General features: G+C 44.0%; 1 protein-coding gene across 3 annotated transcripts in view; it reads left to right on the top strand.

Annotated features, from left to right (window-relative positions):
• Positions 1-18,208, top strand: part of WDR7 (WD repeat domain 7) — a 143,816-nt gene extending 125,608 nt beyond the window's left edge. For all 3 annotated transcript variants that reach the window (XM_080371915.1, XM_080371914.1, XM_080371913.1), the window contains 3 exons: positions 12,876-12,980; positions 15,441-15,645; positions 15,796-18,208. In XM_080371915.1, coding sequence (XP_080228041.1) covers positions 12,876-12,980; positions 15,441-15,644 — 309 coding nt within the window. In that variant the 3' untranslated portion in view covers position 15,645; positions 15,796-18,208. The remainder of the gene's footprint in view (positions 1-12,875; positions 12,981-15,440; positions 15,646-15,795) is intronic.
• Positions 18,209-18,548: the final 340 nt, after the last annotated feature.

Below are 18,548 nucleotides of genomic sequence, written 5' to 3'. Positions count from 1 at the left end.
GCCATTGACTTCAGCCTGGGTATTTTGCATGTCTGTCTGTGTGTTCCTGTTGGCTGGTGGCTCCAATCTTGGAAGAATGGAGAAATCCCTCTGAAAACAGAAACCCTTCCCCAGCATTGAGCTATAGATGATACAGGGTTGTATATGCAGCTGTATATTTTGATGCATAATTTATGAAAACCATGTCTCCTGTAAAGGAATCTGCTGAAGCCAATGTCATTGCTGTTCCTGATACATTTACCGGTACACTGAGGGGTTCCCAGGGTCTGGGCGCCAGCTGGGACTTGCAGTCGGGTCTGTGTTCCTTGCAAGTAGAGAATGGCTTGGTAAAGTGCATGTGGGAAGAAGCACACAGTATAGTCAAGGAAGCCATAAAATATTCTATTTTCATTGATTAAATCTTGGCTTTCATCATAAATATTTAGAACTGCATTTCATAGAGATACTTGTAACTGATATTGAAGTGAGCTGTGCTTAGTGTAAACCTGCTGTAAACCTGTAGTACTGGATGTGTAAGGAGCTCGTCATGAATACAAATGGTTCATTTAGCTGACCAGTATTGAATTCTTTAGCTATTTTCTTCTACAAGCACTCCCTTTACCCTGGTGCTTACTCCTGCTCAGGTGAGTGTCCATGGGAAGCACAGCTGGTGGTGGGTGCATAGCCAGAGGAGCCCCCAGCCCCCTTTGTGGGATCACTGCCATGAGCATCACTGTGCTTTGCCACCTCAGAGTGCCTCCCCAGGAGGATTCTGCAGATGATGCAGATACGAGCCTTTGTATGTAAAAACTCGGCGGTTTTCACTGGAAGATTAAAGAGAAGTCTGAGTTTTGGTTCAGTTTATTTCAAAGCAAAAGATGCTTTTAAACATGGGCTAGAATCGATGCTGTTTGGTCCGAGGTGCTTTTATTTGGCTCACTGCAGAATTAAAGTTGGAGCTTTAGCAGTCAAAGCAGTAATGGAATTCTGCATAGTGTTATTTTTTATTTCGGTACCTAGGTGACTTGCAAATTTTTATTCTTATGTAAGGCAGAAGATTATTTCATATTATATTTGGACGGAATAGTTGCTGATGTCAGATGGCTTGTTTCAGTTAAGTTTGATTATTGAATAAAAGACACTGTACTCAAATACGGTATTTTAAAGACAGAAGAAGAAAGATAGTTATCCTGGAATCTGAACCTATATGTGCATTTACTGACACTGTTGCACCGACAAGTTCAGATGAGGCAGGAAAACTTGGTAGCAGGAACACACACATCCTCAAATTGCAGATAAAAGATAATTACTGAGTATAATCTTCTAATTTCATAGGCTTTTTCTCACTGGAGGCAGGAAGGGAAGCTGTTAGGCTGCAGAGCAAATGCCCCCTTGCCAGCATCCCGGCACATAGCACGTGTGGAAGCACATTCAGTGCAGTGTACTTTGGCTGTAAAAATACTCTGATGTGCCCCATCCGTGCTACAGCCGCGGTAAGGTGCAGGGGGGCTGGGGTGCTCTCTGTTTGGTTTTGTTTAGAATCTGACTCGCACGAGCAATAGCAAAGTTCACAAGGGGAAATCCATGGTAATGTAATACAGGGTAGTAGTAAGTGCATCGCTGGCAAATGGGGCGGGAATTTAAGGGGACATGCTTCAGCTGCACCAGCACCTGCATTTTCTCATCCTCATTGATACAGATACAAGCCTTGCTCTTGAGTTCTGTTTACATTCTGTTCCCAGTACGAGATGACCATAGAGAAAGCGTTAGGCTAGCCTGTGTGATGCATGCCCATTTTCCCTATAGGCTGCGGTAGCTTTACCCCAAGCTGATTTTTGTAAATATACCAAATAATACAGTTGAGGGATTTTATTCATTTTTACTGTAACAAGAAATGATTGTAACCAATCGACAGCAGATCCCAGCTATGTTAGGGATGCAGTAACGAAATAGTCACTTTTTTCCAAGTTTCTCAAAAGTTCTTTTAAAACCAGTGTTTAATTATGCACAGTTGGTTGGCTGGTGGTAATTTAACAGTATATTTTATGAGAGTAAACTGTCCTTATATGCTTCTACATGGAAGGCTGGTGGGGATTTAATCAAGGTGCATATTTACAGAACGCTAACTTCTCTGCATTAACTTTTCCCTGGCATATTGTTGATCTGCACCAAATCTGCCTCTGTGCTTTGCAGTTAAATCTATTTTGCACATATAAATATATGCATTAAGCTACAAGTAACAAATGCAAACTGAAAGTCCTCACGTACAGCGTAGCGAGTGCACCATAAATTCATACCATAACTCCATGCCAACTTCCCAGCCTCAGGAGGCTAAGTAATGAGGCCTCTGGAATCACTAAATTTGCTTTTTAGGTCATACTGATTAGGAATGCTGGTTTGCTAAAAGACAGATTTTTTAAATTTATTTATATATTTTTCTGTACTACTTTTCTAGTTGATTTGGAGACTGGTGGTTTAAAGGAACTTGCCTATTCCGCCTTTGCAGGCATGCTGCGTTTGCAGAAATGGGAACATCTTGTTGGAAGTGGGAAGGCAGGGACAGACGCCAAGCGAGGACTGTGAGCGCAAGAGCAGAAGTCAGGACTGCTCTTGAATAATCAAAGTTAGTAAAAACTAAATTAAAAACTCATTCAGCTACAGCTTCCTACTTAACTCTTACGCCTCGGCTGTCAGCTTCCAAAGTGGAGAGCTGACAGTGTAATCCATTCCAGTAAGGTTTTTTTCCTTTTTAAGTGGTACAATTTGGTATACAAAAGTCAAATAGACTGGAAAAAAAGACATAAAACTTCCTGACCAGCCTCGGAAGCCACAAGCCCCCTGCTGAGTTACAGATTTCTTTACAGCACTGAGTTAGTAGCATCCCCAGGAGCAGTGACAGAAAAGCACGTATACAGATTTTATACTGAGATCTGCAAAGAAAATTGAGTTTCCATGTATTTACAATTATTTCTAATTTAGCTGTTGCTTCCTATTCAGACACTATTTCCTACACAAAAAGTGGCCTCAATGCTGCTTTTTCCCTTCTACAAAAAGCTTTTTTTCTTCAGATGCTGCTAAAGCAGTTTTCTGGAGCTGTCCAGGGAAGTACCTAGCTGGGAAGGGGAGTAAGGATTTATGGTTTTTTACATTGCTTTTACAACTTATTGTTAAAGAGAGAAATCCTAGATTACCCCAGACAGATCTGGCAGTGTTTAGCCAGATAAACAGCTGTCAGTCACCTCAGTGTAAGAGCTGTCATCCTTTTTCCTAAGGATGTCACTCCCTTTAAAGAAAAGCTGAAAAAAGAGTGTATGCAAATACCTTTTAAAAACAAATTTTAAGTCTAACTTACAGTTCGTAACTTGCAAAATCACATTTAATTTATATTCCATATTTCAAGTAGAAATAGAGCACTAATATGCATTAAATGGTGATGGTCAAATCTGGGTTTCTTCCTTTAGGGTTGCCCATGGCCAGGCAGCACATATTTAAACACCACTGTCTCTCTCTGTAGATGTACAGAACTATTTTAAATCATGTTGGTAACACTTGTTTTTTTTTTTACTGGCCTGTGTCTCCAATCAAGACATGACCTTTGTGAATGCATTTTTGCTTTCGGGGGTTTGTCCTCTGTTAGGGAAAAACATGGCCCTGAACTCAGGCTTTGTGCCCAGCTGCTTTCTGCTTTGCTTCTGGCATCCGTAAGTGTGAGACCTGTAGTGTCGGAGCACGGGGAAGGGCTGGAATCCCAATGGAGGAGGGAGGTGAGACCTGCTGGATCGGCCGGGGCTGCCTTTCTCTGGAGGCATCGGGGCACCTGCTTGTGATTCAGCCCCCACGTTGCTGCAAGCAGCTGCAAAATGGCTTTTTGGCTCTGGATAGAGAGTAAGACTATCTGCAGTGAAACTAAAGCTTTTAAAGTACATTTTGGAAGGAATTTAAACAATTAACACCAAGTAAGGAAAATCTGTATCCCTAACATATTAAATAACTTAGAAAAACTTGTGAACACATCATCTCTTATACTTTGTCAGTTATCGAGTAATGATTGATTGCTAATTTGTTTTGATATTTTATAGCTGTACAACGGCATATAATGCTCCAGGTATTATTACTATTACTGTGAACTAATTTTCCTAAAATTTAGAGGAGTTGTGTGATTTAAGTGGCCTTGACACTATTCACAGGGTTTCTGAACACCCAGATGCACTTTGAACACAAGGCCCAGAGCACTTCACCCTTCTCTCCACCCGTCCCAACTGTTGTTTAGTGATGCTTTAATTGCAGAATATTGCGGAACGTGCTGATGTCTGTGATCTGCATAATATAAAAAAGATATGCCTGTTTGATGGGAGAAAAGTGAAACTCTTGTTAGGTGGAGGACTGGTTTTGTGGTAAGCTGGGATGTAATGACAAGGAGGACTAGCCATTACGTGCTGCGGTTCTGGTGGTGCTACCTAGCACTGCTTGCAGTGACGAGAGGGTGCCACGGTGTCCTAGTGGAGATCACTGGATGTGTGTATTTGCACATGTGGGTCTAGCCAGTGTTCTCAGTTAGGTAAGGTGGGTCTCAAAAGAAGCACAAATTAATTCTTTTTTTTAAAGGGTCAAAAATCTGCTGCATTTTTCAAATGCAATGACATTGCATCACCAAGTGTAAACCATCATATGCAAATTACTCATAAGAAAGGCTTAGGCTTGTAAGAAAATGTTCTCCACAAATTGTAAAATTGAGGACTGCAATTTCCAAGTTGCTGCTTGTTTTGATAATTTTGATGCTGATGCTGGTGACCTTTGGAAGAGGATGCGGGTGGTAACTCTGGAAAAAACAAGCAGCATCAGGGAGTTCTGCAGCAGGTGACAGTTTGCCCAGGAACTGCTAAAGATCTGGAAACATGGCTGGTGCTGGTTAGAAGAAAATGAGAGTGAGGAGCAGTGAGAATCAGAAGGCTGGCTTCAAAAATGTCAGCAGAGTTGCTTTCTGGGAGTCCGCAGGGCAGAAGACACTTTTAGAAGGATAATTAAGTCCCCAAACCCCACCGACCTGGCGGGAAGCACTGATCTCATTAGCTTTTCCTATTCCGTTGGAGTTGCTGAGTGCTTTTCTTTAAAGTCTCGAGTCATTTGGGAATTACAGATTTGTGTTTTGCAAGTGCATTGAAGGCTCTGAATTCAAAGGTTAAAAATACTGCGGCGCTCTAAATAGGACTGTGACATTGTTCGAACTAGTGTTCTTTAAAACTTGGGCGAGTAGAGCTGGAGCTGAAAGGGAAGAGCTGCACCTGAACACAACTGTTTGAGGATGGGAGCTTCTGGCTGTGCCAGACACCTCTTAGCTCTCGGGGTTTCATCTGTACTGAGACAGCACGGGTGGCACTTTCAGCCAGAGGGCACCTTAGCGAAATGCACTTTGACTGGGAAGAGTGGGAAGTGTACGGGAGTGTTGTGCTTGGCTGCAGAACCCATGATAGTTACTGGAATAGGCAAGGGGGAAAAATGGGATTGCAGTGACCACATCTAGTGCGTTGCCAGAGAAGTTTGAGAGGTTGGAGTGCTTCATGCTCCAGCCACCACACACTGATGACCGGCTCTCAAATAGAAGTCAGCAGATGTAGGCAGGTGAAAAGCAGATTTTTGATCGGTTGAACTTCTTAATAAACAGTATTCATAGTAAGTAATTACATAGGAAGAGGGGGGGGGCTCCATGCATTCCTGTCTCCCCTTAACTCACTTAACAATTCTTAAGTCTAATTAAAATTTTTAATAGCTTTTTCTTTCAATAGAGACTGATCTTTGATGAAAATGATGTGGTTCTGACAAACAGTATCTGTAAGAGCACACTTTCTGTCTTTTGTCACTGGCTGGTGCTCTGAGCCATACAGGGTTGTCTAGGTGACTATTTATTTCTTTACCTAAGTTTCTTATGTTTAAAAAACAACTGTTCTATGAATTTGGTTGTTTCAGACCGTGCTATAAATTTGGTCATTTCAGCACAGATATCAGAATTAAGGGTTTGCTAAGAAAATAACATTGGCTATCCTGTCTGCTCCTGAAATCTGTTTTAGTAATACTTACTTTTACTCTGACTTTTTTAAATGGCAAATCACACCTGAATCAGGTAGCCAGGATGTGCTGTTCCGCCTGTTCGTGTCTGGGGGTTGTGTTCTCCCATGGCTGTAACGGGTTGACTGGGTTTTGCGTGGAGCACTTGCAGGTGCAGAGCCTTGGTGCTTGTCCAGATTGAACTCTTATCTATGCTTTGGGGTTTTTTTACACAAACCGCTTGCAATTATTGTTATTATATCCCTTTTAATAGTGATTTAAATATTTTATATCTCACACAAATACTATTTAAAATATTAATTAATAATTAATAATAGAAAGAATATTAAACGCTTTCTTCCATTTTCATTGGTAAGGATAGGCTAACTGTACTCAGAAGAATTTAACATATTAATTTTCCTAGAAATTAAAGCAAAAAGCTTAGCCTACAAGCTGTTGAAACCTCTTTTAAAACAGTAATTGTCAAGGAGATACAAATTTTAATAACAATACCAAGTTGTCCAACATGATACTTACACAGATATTCTGAGGTTATATTATGGTATTATGAACCTTTAAATAAAGTACAGGAGCATTGGTTTCAGAGGAAAAGTCACTGCTGCTATCATGGACTGTGCTTTGTATGTTCAGGGGCAATTAATTACCGCAGGGGGGTTGGAGCTGACAAGTGCATGCCTGAAGTGGGAGCTGGGTTTTGGGAAGGCGGGTGGCTTTTTGGAGGTGCAAGCCTGGGCTGTGATTGCAGCCGTGGTTCTAGGGAAGAGGGGCCGGTGCTGGGCTCCTTGTGCGGCGCGGGGCTGGAGCCCTGCCGTTTGGGGCGGGTTTACACTGTCCCGTAGCACCCGGACAGCTGCACCTGTCATCTCATTTTTTTCTGGCTTAAGTTCAGTCGAGAAAGAAGCTGCCTCTTGTTGTGGTTGTCATTTGCCCAGGAAGTAAAAGCAAATTGTAATGAGGCACTCGCAGCAGGAGGAGCTCCTAAGAAATGAGAGGCATGTATTGACAGACAGCCCGCCTGCTGGTCCGGCGAGAAATGGGGTTATACATGGCCTGCCAAGGCACTTCGGGCTCTTGTTGAACGCTGCCTCCCAGATGGTGCGCAGCGCATCTGAATATGGAGTAATTGTAATGGCTGATGCAAAATTGTATTACTGTAAGGTTAAAAATCAAGTTATATATTTTATTAAGTTAAAAAATGTCATACATGCGCTTTGACTTTATTGAGAAGCCACTTGAAGGACAGGAAGAAAATTAGTTTAAAGATGCAAATATACTCTTTTTCTCAGTACAGTCCTGAAATGTTACTGCAATTGTTAGTACTGCTGGAACTACCATAGAAATTGAATTAGTAAAGATACTTGAAACTGTCTTAAGTTAATAGTATTTTAGATATTTCCACCAAATTGCTTAAAAAGTAGAGATTTTATTTTTTTTAAGTGTTCATAAAAACTTTGACAGACTATCTTGTAAGAATTTACTTTTGGTATGAAAAATGAGGCAATGTTTTAGATACTTCTTCAGGCGAAGCCATTTAGCTTTGTAGAAGAACGCTGTTTTACAAAACCCAAAAGCTGGGGGTGCCCTGCCCCTGCTTGCCCTGTGTCCATGGCAGTGTGGGGGCCAGCGCGGTGGCCGGGGCAGCCAGCCTTGGCAAGGACAGCACACGACTGGAGGGAAAGACTTTGCTTGCTGGCTTATTCAGTGAGGACAGCTGTAAATAAGTTCCATTTCTTCTTTTTTAAACACAAAGATTAGTATATATTATTCAACACTTTTAAGCATAGGAATTTCGAGTTTCATTTTCTTCAGAATCCATTATACTTATATAAGAGAATTAAAACATAACAAAAAGTTACAGAAACCCTGCAGTTGTGTTGGGGGCACATGAGTAGATTGTCTGCTGTGTTTAAATACTGACTTTCTACGCACCTCCGTGGGGAGGGTCCGTGCTGGCTGCCACGCTCGCCGTAGTGCCCTGCACCAGCCATCTCGTCGGCTGCAGGTGCCAAGCACCTCCTGGCCCCAGGTTAATAGAAGGGAGGCAAAGCTATAGCAGCTACCACTGGAAACACACCGTCAGGAACGTGAGAGTAAGTGGAGACTTCCTACCATCTGTTGAAAATCCCTGGTACACCCTCCATTGTAGGCACCGATCTTAAGTCCATATATTCTGAAATAAGGAAATCAGTCACATGAAAGTATGATGTGAACAACATAGAGCAAAAGAAGACAGATGTGCGGGAGCCCGGGAAGGAGTGCTGCTGCAAACAAAGATAAGATTCACAATCTCTGAAGAAAAAAAGAAGAATGGGTCTTGGGAATAGTACATCGCAGCCTGGCGAAGGTGCTGTTCATCTCCTGGGGACTGAAGTGAGAGCAGCCGAGCAGGCACTGCAGGGGCTTGTGTTTACCTTTGAAGCGGTTGTCCTAAGTATTTATTTTTATATATTCACCTCATAGGTCTGCCACTTTTATTGTTATCTCAAAGGCCAGTATTTATTCCTTTGCACAGTTTGGGCTCTGTGTATGTTCTGCAGGTTTTGCACTCTACATTAGCATTAAAACCCATCTTCTAATTTTTTAATTAAAAAAAAAAGAAAATTTGTGTTTTGTGTTTCCATGATGTGTAATCCCTCGGTGCCACTGCCAGGGGACCTCAGAGAGGTATATGCATGTCAGTAAAGCACTACTAACCTGCTCTTTTGTGGCTCATTTCTGGTTATATTATTTGTAATACGATTCTAAAAAAAAAAAAAAAAAAACCAAAAAAAAAAACCCGACAAACCACCTCTAGAAATGACTGATCTGTCAGACCTAGCTGTATGTATTAAGACCTGTTCTAAACTTGCATTATTTCTGTGTAGTTGGGAGGGGGAAGCAGAGGGAGAGGTGCATTTTTACAGTAGGTGCCGTCAACACCAATGATTTTCAGCTTAACATTTCAGTTGTTAAGTATCTGTTGTTAGACTTTGCCTTTAGCATAGTGAGTTCTATGTTTGTGATTTATTGACCTTCTCATATCATGTTGCATTTATGCCTAAGAACACTTCTAGGTGGCTGCTGTGGCAGATCACCCCGGCTCGGTTGCTGAAATTGCCCATGAAGCCATTGCCAGTGACTCCTCACTGATCCATGAAAGAGTTACAGAATTGCCTCCACCTTAATTTTCACATAACTGTTCCTTGCCCAGAGATTATTTGTGTCCTGTGCAGAAGTTGGAGCTGATATTTTCCTACTGCTCCAAGCTAAAAGCAGGCACATCATTTTAGGGGTATTGCTCAGCTGTGGCAAACCTCCGCTTTTGTGTGTCTTTCACATGACGGGCACTGGAAGGGCAGTGCTTCTGGGGGTGATACGTTAGGCGTGAGGTTTCCTCAGTAAGTGAATTTTTTGTTTCCCTTTGGTTAAGGTACCCCTAGAGACTGGGGAGATTAATATCAAATAATAAAGGTGATAAAATATTAGTGTCTCTCTCTAGGAGTACTTAAGTTACTTTATCAATTTAAAGTATGCATTTCAGTATATTTACGAAAATAAAACCGCTGCAGGGTACAGTGTTTGTTTTTTATGTCACCTTTAACAGAATATTGCAGTTCAATGCAGAGTTTACCAAATATTGGACTTGGTATTAGGTTGCCATAGCTTCAGTATATCATGGATTACAGGACGGCAGTGGCAGGTGCAGAAGTCAAATAGTCTCCCAGGAGCATCATCCCATTAAAAAACAATTGCTTGGGCAGAGGGAGGCTGCAGACAGCTGCACTGTATCCCACCGCCTCTGCCATTCAGAATTAAGACCATTCCCAAACCAGTATCACACAGATTTTTGCATACTTTTCATTGTGGGCTAATATATCTGCTCTGGAGCAGAAAAACTGTGGATAGTAACTTGAAAGCAATCCAAAAGACAGCATGTTTGGCATGCGTTCTCTGCTGAGGCATTAGTGCTGTAATCTATTAATGCAGTGTTCAGCACCGCAGCAAAACAGTGCCAGCCAGGGGAGTCTGAGCACCAAATGTATGGGTGCAAGCAGAATATTTTGAATGAGCAGCAATAATTTGGTTTGGTTACGCTTAACTCACTGGCCTCGGAAACACTTGATGGGCATTGCAAAGCATACTTTAGACAGCACCAAAAAATTTGGCTTGAAAGGATTAGCATCAATTAGAGAACTACTTCCTTTAAGTAACAAAGGAGATAAATTCCCTTAAGGATTGTACTTATTGGAACACATTTTCAGTAGTAAAAAGAGCAACAAGTGCGATAGTACTATTGATTTTCTACCTTTGTATTACCAAAACATATTTAATTGACAAGTATTGCTTGTTTGTTAAGTGCTGAAGAGTTTGATGGGCCTAAACATTGGATTATCTAATTAATTGCCCTTTCAAACTTTCATCTTAGGCTGCGGTGATTACATTAAAGAGAGAAGTTTGAGGTTCTGTTGGAATTCACTCACCTTTTATGTGATAAACAAGAAACGAATATATTAATGGGTTCTTAATATACAAGACTAACTTCAGATGCAATGTACTGTTCTGAGTAGGTCTTCATCTCTGAATGTCCCGGTGGTGTGTACAGGAGCACTACTTTTATTTTCACAGCCTAATTTTGTTCCATGAATATTACAAAGTCTTTTTTCACACAGTTAAGCCCTGCCAGTTTAGAGTTGGCCCAGAGCCTCTTGATGCAGAAATTCTGATACTAGTGTTTTCACAATGTGAATCCAATAGAAAATAGTATTTTTGAGAAGGAATTCATGTGTCAGCCTGAATTGAAATACAGATTGTGGCTGTTTAACCCTTTGTTGGTTGGCCCTACCCTCGGTGCTCATGTTTCCTTGGCTGCATTTCTTTTTCTTCTCTTGCCCTGCTTGCCATCAAGCCCCCCAGCACTTGCCAGTGCTCACTGGATCCCCGGGAAGCCAAGATTCCTTGGCTGGTGGGAGAGACCAGACCTTGGTGCTCACTGAGAGCCACAAGAGGGGCTTTCAGGTTTGCGCCCCTGGGGTATAAGATGCGAGGGTAGGTGGGCTGCCTGGGTTTGCCTATTTTGAGATCTCCAAAGCATCAGAGGACACAAGACAAATGAGTCTCAGTCTTGCCTAAAGCGTCCACTCATTCTGCACCTGCTAAATAGTAATCTCAGATAATGAGTAATTAAAATCTTAAGTGATCCTGAGCGTGGAATAAGTGTGTGGTTTTTCAGGGTGTTTCTGACATACACGTTTACGTAGTTGGATATTTTAAAAAACCCACATCTGTACCACCGGTGAGACCATAGCTGTAAGCATGGTGTGTGAGCAGATGGCTCTGCGAGGTGCTGGTGCAGCCGGGCTGGAGTGCCGATGCCTGCAGGGACCCCGGTGCTGGGGTGGTACTGCATGGGAGGGTGCTCTAGGGGAGGGCTGGTAGTGGGGTGTGTAACATTAAATACTGTCAGAGATCCAGGAGTCCAGGACTTGGCCTTGGAAAATTTAATATGTGCCTGAGAAATGTGTGGTGCGTGCCTAGGCACCTGCGCCGCGCTGCCGAAGTGTGTGTTTCGAGTAATACCTCAAGTGCTAATCTGCGACAATAGCAAGTACCTTCTTGTTGTGTTGTTTCTGAAAAAAGAATTCTTTGTGCTTCATCTACAACATAAGGCTTGAACTTCTAATTACATATATTGTGACAGCAGTCACAAGGGTTTTAATTGCACACTTCTGGTTGAATCAAAATGTTTGTGTTCTTTGTTGGAGTAGAGAGGGCTTTGTCAGTGGAATGGTTGCCTCTGCACACCGAGGCGCAGCCGTAAGGATAAGCCCATACAGCTGCGGGTGGATGTGATTCCCAGGCCGTCACCTGCCTCTGGCGGGGGCGGGGGGGGGGGGGGAGCTTTTACAAAAGTGCAGTTATGCTCCTGTGCCATTGGAATGAAGTTTGTAGTCTTCCCATCACCGTTCCTGTGTGCAGGGTGGGCTGTGGCCATCCTGAAGAAGGAACAGTGGTGAGTGTGGGAGCCCGAAGCCTCATGTGCCCAGCCGTGGGGCAGCGGGTGCTGGGTGTGGGGGTCCAGCTGTGACTGCTGCCCAGCTCAGCACCCGGCCTTCCAGCGGCCTCCGGTGAGCCAGCGGAGAGAGCTGGGTGCTCTGGTGGGGCGATGTTCCTGTAAAGACTGTTTGTAAAGGCAGGGGAGTTGTGCCTCTTACTGTTCCCTGCCTGCTGCCGAGCCAGTTGGGTAGACATCCAACGTACAGCTTCCTTCAGGGAGTGTAAGTATCTCATTTTTAAAAAATTCCCATTAAAGACACATATTACCTTTTTTTTTAATTCTGTTTTATTGGCAAGACGGCAATTAGAACACTTAAATTGTTGTGTTATTTAATTCTGAGCAGCACGTGCTGAAGTCCCACCTGAGAAGACATTCCAGTGGTGTGCTTTCACGTTTTGGGTTGTCTGGAGGCGTTGAAGTGCCCTGAGGAAAGGGCATCGGGCACAGGTCCCCAGGGTGGCAGGGCTGCAGTTACATTCCGTGCCGCCCCGAGTCCTCCCCGACGGGGAGCCAGCCACTGCACAAGAGCCTGGGTTTGCTGCTCAGGGGCATTTGGGACTGACACAATGGTGGTCAGAAAACGAGTGCTGGAATAACAGAAGATGCAGGTGAAAATGAAGAGGCATTTCCACATAGCATTTAATTTTTGCTGACAGTAGTGGTCTCCCTTGTTTTTCCAAGAAGGGTTTCTAGAAGTCCATGTATGCTTGCATTTGTGTTTAGTTAAAAGTGTGTTCAGCAGCATCGTGGTGACAGGTGGTGAATCTTCTATGTTGCTGTTCTCTCCTGCTCTTGCTAGACTATCCATGGCCATAAAGGACCGATAACTGCAGTGGCTTTTGCTCCTGACGGCCGGTACCTCGCTACATACTCCAATTCTGACAGCCACCTCTGCTTCTGGCAGGTAAGGATATGCTCCCATCCTTCCGTCTGCAGGCACATCCTTAATGAACTCCCGTGTGGGATTTTCTTCTAACACCGTTCAGCGATTGTGTAAGATGTAAGGAAATGCTGGCAACAGGAGAGTCCCAGAAGTTAGGGCAGAAGCTAAAACCTCAAAGCATTTTTGTCATTCACCAGCCCCATGCACCGTGGGTCCCTTGCCCCGAAGGGAGCACGCTGCTCTGCCATCAGGGGTGGCTGGTGGGCTGAGGCTCGGTGCCCCCGGCCCCTCTCCGCTGTGTAGCTCTTCCCTCCCCATCCGTTCAGACTTGTGAAGGCAGCCTTGAGCAGCAGCATCCCTGTAAGACCGGATTTTTCTTGCTGGCATTTCTGTTTCAGCATTTCGTGCAGCTGTCCCTGGATGAGGGATGGGTACACATCAGTACGTCGCTTCTGGGTAATCAGAGAACATTCTCAAATGATAAACCTGCATATCTGATGTTTAAAGTTGGGGTATGATACTGTTGTAATAGTTCAATTTCACACCCTAAAATGTCCACGGGATGAAATGTAGAGGCCGCGGGTGACCCGAGCTCATTCTACACAGGCCAGGGCAGCGGCTGTGCAAAACTCTGAGGCCAAAGCCCCTGCACCCAGCTCCGCTCCACACCCGTGGGTGGTGGCAGCATGGGGACCCTGCGCTGGGCTCTGCTGCACCACATGGAGAAATCCAGACTTTCCCTAACCATGCTGAAAGCTGAGACAGAAAGAGTATAGAAAGGGTCTGGAACGTGAGGAGAAACTGAGAGTCAGACCACCACTTTGTGAAGTGTCTAGAGGTTCATTTTCTTTAACCTAAGCAACCTTTTTCTTTGTAATCTCACATCGGTAGGAATATGTTTTGTCACTTGTAGGCTGATGCCTATGTTCCCCAAGCAGGTTTGGTTTGTGGTGTTTTTTTTTTTTTTTACCTTCAAAAGGCTTTAGACTTAGAAAATACATTATTTGGAAGCAGCTGACTTGATCAAGCAATGTGTGCTATCAAAATCATTGAGTCTTACGGTAACGAGACTGTAAAACAGAGCTTGGTATGCCCATAAGTGCCAGTTACACTTTTTAATTAACTTCCACAGTTTTCTGTGTCGTTCAGTAGTTCTACAGGTGCTGTAAAACATTCCTGAATTATTACCCATCACTATATCGTGTGCTTTCTGAAACAATAAGTGAGAGCAGCAAGAATCTTCATCCATCAGTTATGTTTATTCAGTTTAAGTGCTCAGGGAAAATCTAGAAAGCAATCAAGCCAGATCTTTTAGAATTGGCAAGGGAAAAGAGTCAGGCACAAGTTTTAAATTGTGATCTGCCACACTCTTCCAGGTGTATAAATGTTCATGTTGAAGTGTTTTTTACATAAGGAGTTAAACATACCTACACATTTAGTTTTAAAATGTGACCTCGTGCACTAGTGATTTTTCCCTTCTGTGTTCTGTTTGGCACTATTATTAATGCAGGAAAATCAGTAACATTAGTCATCTTAAAAGGGTTATTACTCAAGATGATTTAAATTGTGAAAATGTCAGTGGTGCTTGCCTGCTCCCTGCTAGAGATGCCATGATTTACACTCTCTGACACCGCTCTGCTGCCAAGAAGAGCCAGGAAAAAGTAATGGCTTGTACTTTGTACTGATCAGAATTCAGGACGTGGCATCAGCAATAACGCGCCTTAAATGTCCCAGGATTTGCCAAGGTTCCATGGGGCATGTCTCGGGAATGGAAATCCTAGGGTTGCGATACATACGAGTAGGAAGGGGGTTAAGAGTAAAGCAGTGTTCCAGAAAGCATATGTAGGATTTTGTGTATCTCAGTGGGTTAGATTAGAGAATGTCATTTTTATAAACACGGAGCTCGACAGAACGCATCAGTGAGAACTGGCCTGCTTTCCAAGGGTGTAACTCAACAGATCTCTCCTGAATGGCTGCTTCGTCTACCAGACAATTAAAAACCCTCTTGCTGTTGGGTTTTTCCTGTTTGTATCTACCACCACGACTGCACTTTATGCGGTGTATCATCAGTGCTAGTGGGTTTTATGATTCTGATAGATAATATTCCAGCACAAAGATGTTCTTTCTGATTTTGTGGGTTTTCCTTAAATTCTGATTGTGTGTGCTTATGCTTAGTGCGCCTTTCTGAGGTCCCGAAGGGAGAGCGGGATGGTGCCCGCTGAGCCTATCAGGTCCCTCATGCACAGCCGTGTGTCATGGTCCTTCACCACCCAGACCACCCGGCACACTCCTGGACGCTCCACTGCCCTGCCAGCAAACGCTGCCGCTAAGGAAGTTTTAATTAAGCCTGGTTTGAGCCAGCACTGGTCCTGGGTATCATGGGGATGCTGAAGGCTGGTAGGAGGTCTGGGTGCAAGTTGTGTGTGGTGACCCTCCCCAAAAGCAGCAGGCAGGGTGGGTCACCTGTAGGTGTCTTTGCAGATGAACACCTCTCTCCTGGGGAGCATCGGCATGCTGAACTCAGCGCCTCAACTCCGCTGCATCAAAACCTACCAGGTGCCCCCAGTGCAGCCAGCCTCACCGGGCTCCCACAACGCCCTCAGGCTGGCACGGCTCATCTGGACCTCCAACCGCAATGTCATCCTCATGGCTCACGACGGCAAGGAGCATCGCTTTATGGTCTAGGGTAAATCCCCCATGCTAGAAAGCTGTTCCTCATCATTCCCCCTCTCCCTTGTCTCTGGGCTCCTCACAAGGGATGTCCTCAGCGGTGCCGGCAGACCGCGGTGGGCTCAGCCAGGCGGCTGCACTGACACCAGCTGGTTTTTCCTTGCAGCCGGGAGGAGGAAGGTGCCAGGAAGGTGCTCCCAGTGTGGCGGAGCAGAAGCAGTGACACTGTGATGGCACTCCTCGGCCAGACCCGCAGCGGCAGGAATCACACCAGGCTTTGCAGCTGGGCTGAGCCCGGCCCCTTCCTTGCTGGATGTTGAGTTCACGCAGCAGCCCTCATTAAACACATTTTTCCTTTGGAGACTCTTGCAGAATCTCAGTGTTTACCAAAAGGCTCGTGTTTACATGTACTTTCTCCTAGTGACCACTGAATGATGGCAGGTGATGCATCCTAGAGCTAGGCACATTTGTTTCTTGGTGCGGGGCTCATTGCCGCAGGGTGGGGAGGGATTGATTTTCGGGGTGGGGGGATGGCCTGTGTTCTGATCTGAAGGGGATGTTTCCTCATGCAGAGTCTTGGTTTTTAAGAGAATTGGGAAATGCTGCTGTGCCCGGTCACTGTTTGCTGTAGTCTGGAAGAAAGAATAGTCCACAAGTAAATAAAAAAAAAGAAGAATCTCTTTAAGATGGAATAGCAAACTTGAAAAAAGGAGTATTTATATATAATGGTGTTTTTTGCTACCAATGCAGGTATTTATTTTGGAAAAAAAAAAAAGACAAAAAAAAAAAAAAAAAAGATAAAAAGCTTTTTCTTCCTAAAGCCACTCCCGTTTGTGCCAGGACATGCGTGGCAGTGAGAGCGTGCACCCACGCTGTGCCACCCACACTTGTGTCGCAGCCACAGCCCTGCGGTGCCTTCACTGGGGGCCCAGGGGGAAGGACACAGGCCTTGGGGGGAGGCGGCACAAATGGCATTGGTGGGGAGCAATTCTGGCTGGAAAAATGATGAAAAGTGTGTAGGAGGTAAGTTATTTGAATGGATATATTGAAACACTTCCTTCAGTAGGAATATTCCTGTGGTAACATTAGCAGTGACTGTGTTTTCCTCTTCTTACATATCTAATTTTGTGAAATATTTAATGGTGTGGAAGTATGTTGGTTTTTGCTCACAGTAAAGAAAAAATCTATAAAATACTATTTTATTTAAACATATTGATGTATATGTTTGTATAGCTTTTCCTTTGTCATTTTAGTCTGGAAAGCTCACGAAACTAAGAAGGCTGTCTTTACATAATGAAGTAAAAATGGTACTTATAGAATCTTCCCTTCCCCAAAAAGGAATAAAATGAATTTTAAAAATGGCTTCTAAATATAAAAAGCATTGATTTTATTTTTTTTTTTTAGGTGGTCTGTGTAGTACAGTGTACATGAAATTGAGATTTACAGTCCTGATGCTACATATCTGTTTGCTGTTTAAAAATAATTAAAAAAAATTAAAACCCAAGAAATTAAGACCATTAGGAATGTTTAACACAAACTGCCGTAAAGTTTTAATCTTTTCTCTGGTGGGAATGTAGTGTATAGTGGAGAACTCTGTAGTAGAACATCAGGGTCTTTTCTAAGTGAACTAATGCAATGTGCATGTATATTGTGTTTATACAGATATATATGTAACCTTGGAGATTAAAAAAAAACAAAAAACACACAAAACAAAAAGAGGAGAGCGAGCAGAGACTTTCCATCCATAGAATGAAATGCTGTAATTTTCAGTATAGGCTTATGAGGAGAGCGCTGTGTACCCTGTAAGTGTTCTCCCCCCGGTACCCCGGGATCCTGTCCGGTGGGTTGCGGCAGTCTCGCCTATGTATGTGTGTTTACTTTCAGAACAAAATGCGGGCCCAGTAGGAGTGTGGACCATGTCCCTGCAGTGATTTCCTTTGTGGTATAGTGCACAAACATCTTGAATTATATATGCGTTAAAATGTTTGTTTCAAGCTAGAGGTGTAATGGATTTTCTCAAATGCAGAAGCGAGCCGGTAAATTTCCTCACAGTCCTGAGTGAGCTCACATAGCAAGAGCCAAGGCACTGGCAGCGAGGGGTTGGTGTGCTGAGGAGTCACGCACCCTGGGCACACCAGCGCTGGTGGCAGGGCCAGCCTGGTCATGGGGCTGGCAAGGGGCCGGCGGCGATGCCTTCCCACCGCCCCGGCAAGTGCACTTGGGCCACCTCCGCAGCCCAGTCCTGAACTGCCCAGCCTCACACGCTCAGCACCACAGTGAAGTGTGTATTGTCGTTCCAGTGTAAGCTTTTAGTGCTTTATTGATTTGTTAGCACTGTATTTGGACTTGTCCTTGTAAATGTAGAGATGTATGTGGCTTCATTGGCAGTTTACAAGCAAAAGATGACATGATGAGACACCTGTATGAAAATGTTGTGATGATTGAAGTTGCCATGTACAGTGAATGGTTCAAGTGTCTGCCTCTCCAGCAGCTTCTCGACAAATCCACTCCCCATCCTCTGTATGTATTAAACTCCCCCGTGTAAATATGCTTGTGAAATAAAACTGAATTGTATTGAAGAGTGTTGGGTTTGTGGCATCTGTGTGATGGTATGTAAATAATTCCCTGCTGCTGATTTACTGGCCAGTAATGTGAGGTCTCGCCGATGTTTAAGAAACCTCTTCCTTTGCACTGGAGAATCAGCAGAGAGCAAGCAGGGGGAGTCACCATCAGAGGGGCAGGGGTCCTGGTAAAGGGACTGCAGCCTCTGTTACAACTGACGAAGGTAGGAAGGAGGGTGCTGGGAACGATGTTCTCTTAACTCCCAAAACAACGTGTCCAGGCAAACAAGGGAATAGAAATCCTCCAGAAGTTCCCCACCACTGCCGTGTGCCAGACAATGCTCTTTCCTTGTCTATG

This window comes from Falco punctatus, assembly GCF_963210335.1.
Source record: "Falco punctatus genome assembly, chromosome: Z".
Classification (NCBI taxonomy): Eukaryota; Metazoa; Chordata; class Aves; order Falconiformes; family Falconidae; genus Falco; species Falco punctatus.
Note: the sequence above shows the minus strand (reverse complement) of the source record. Positions and strands in the feature narration are given on the sequence as shown.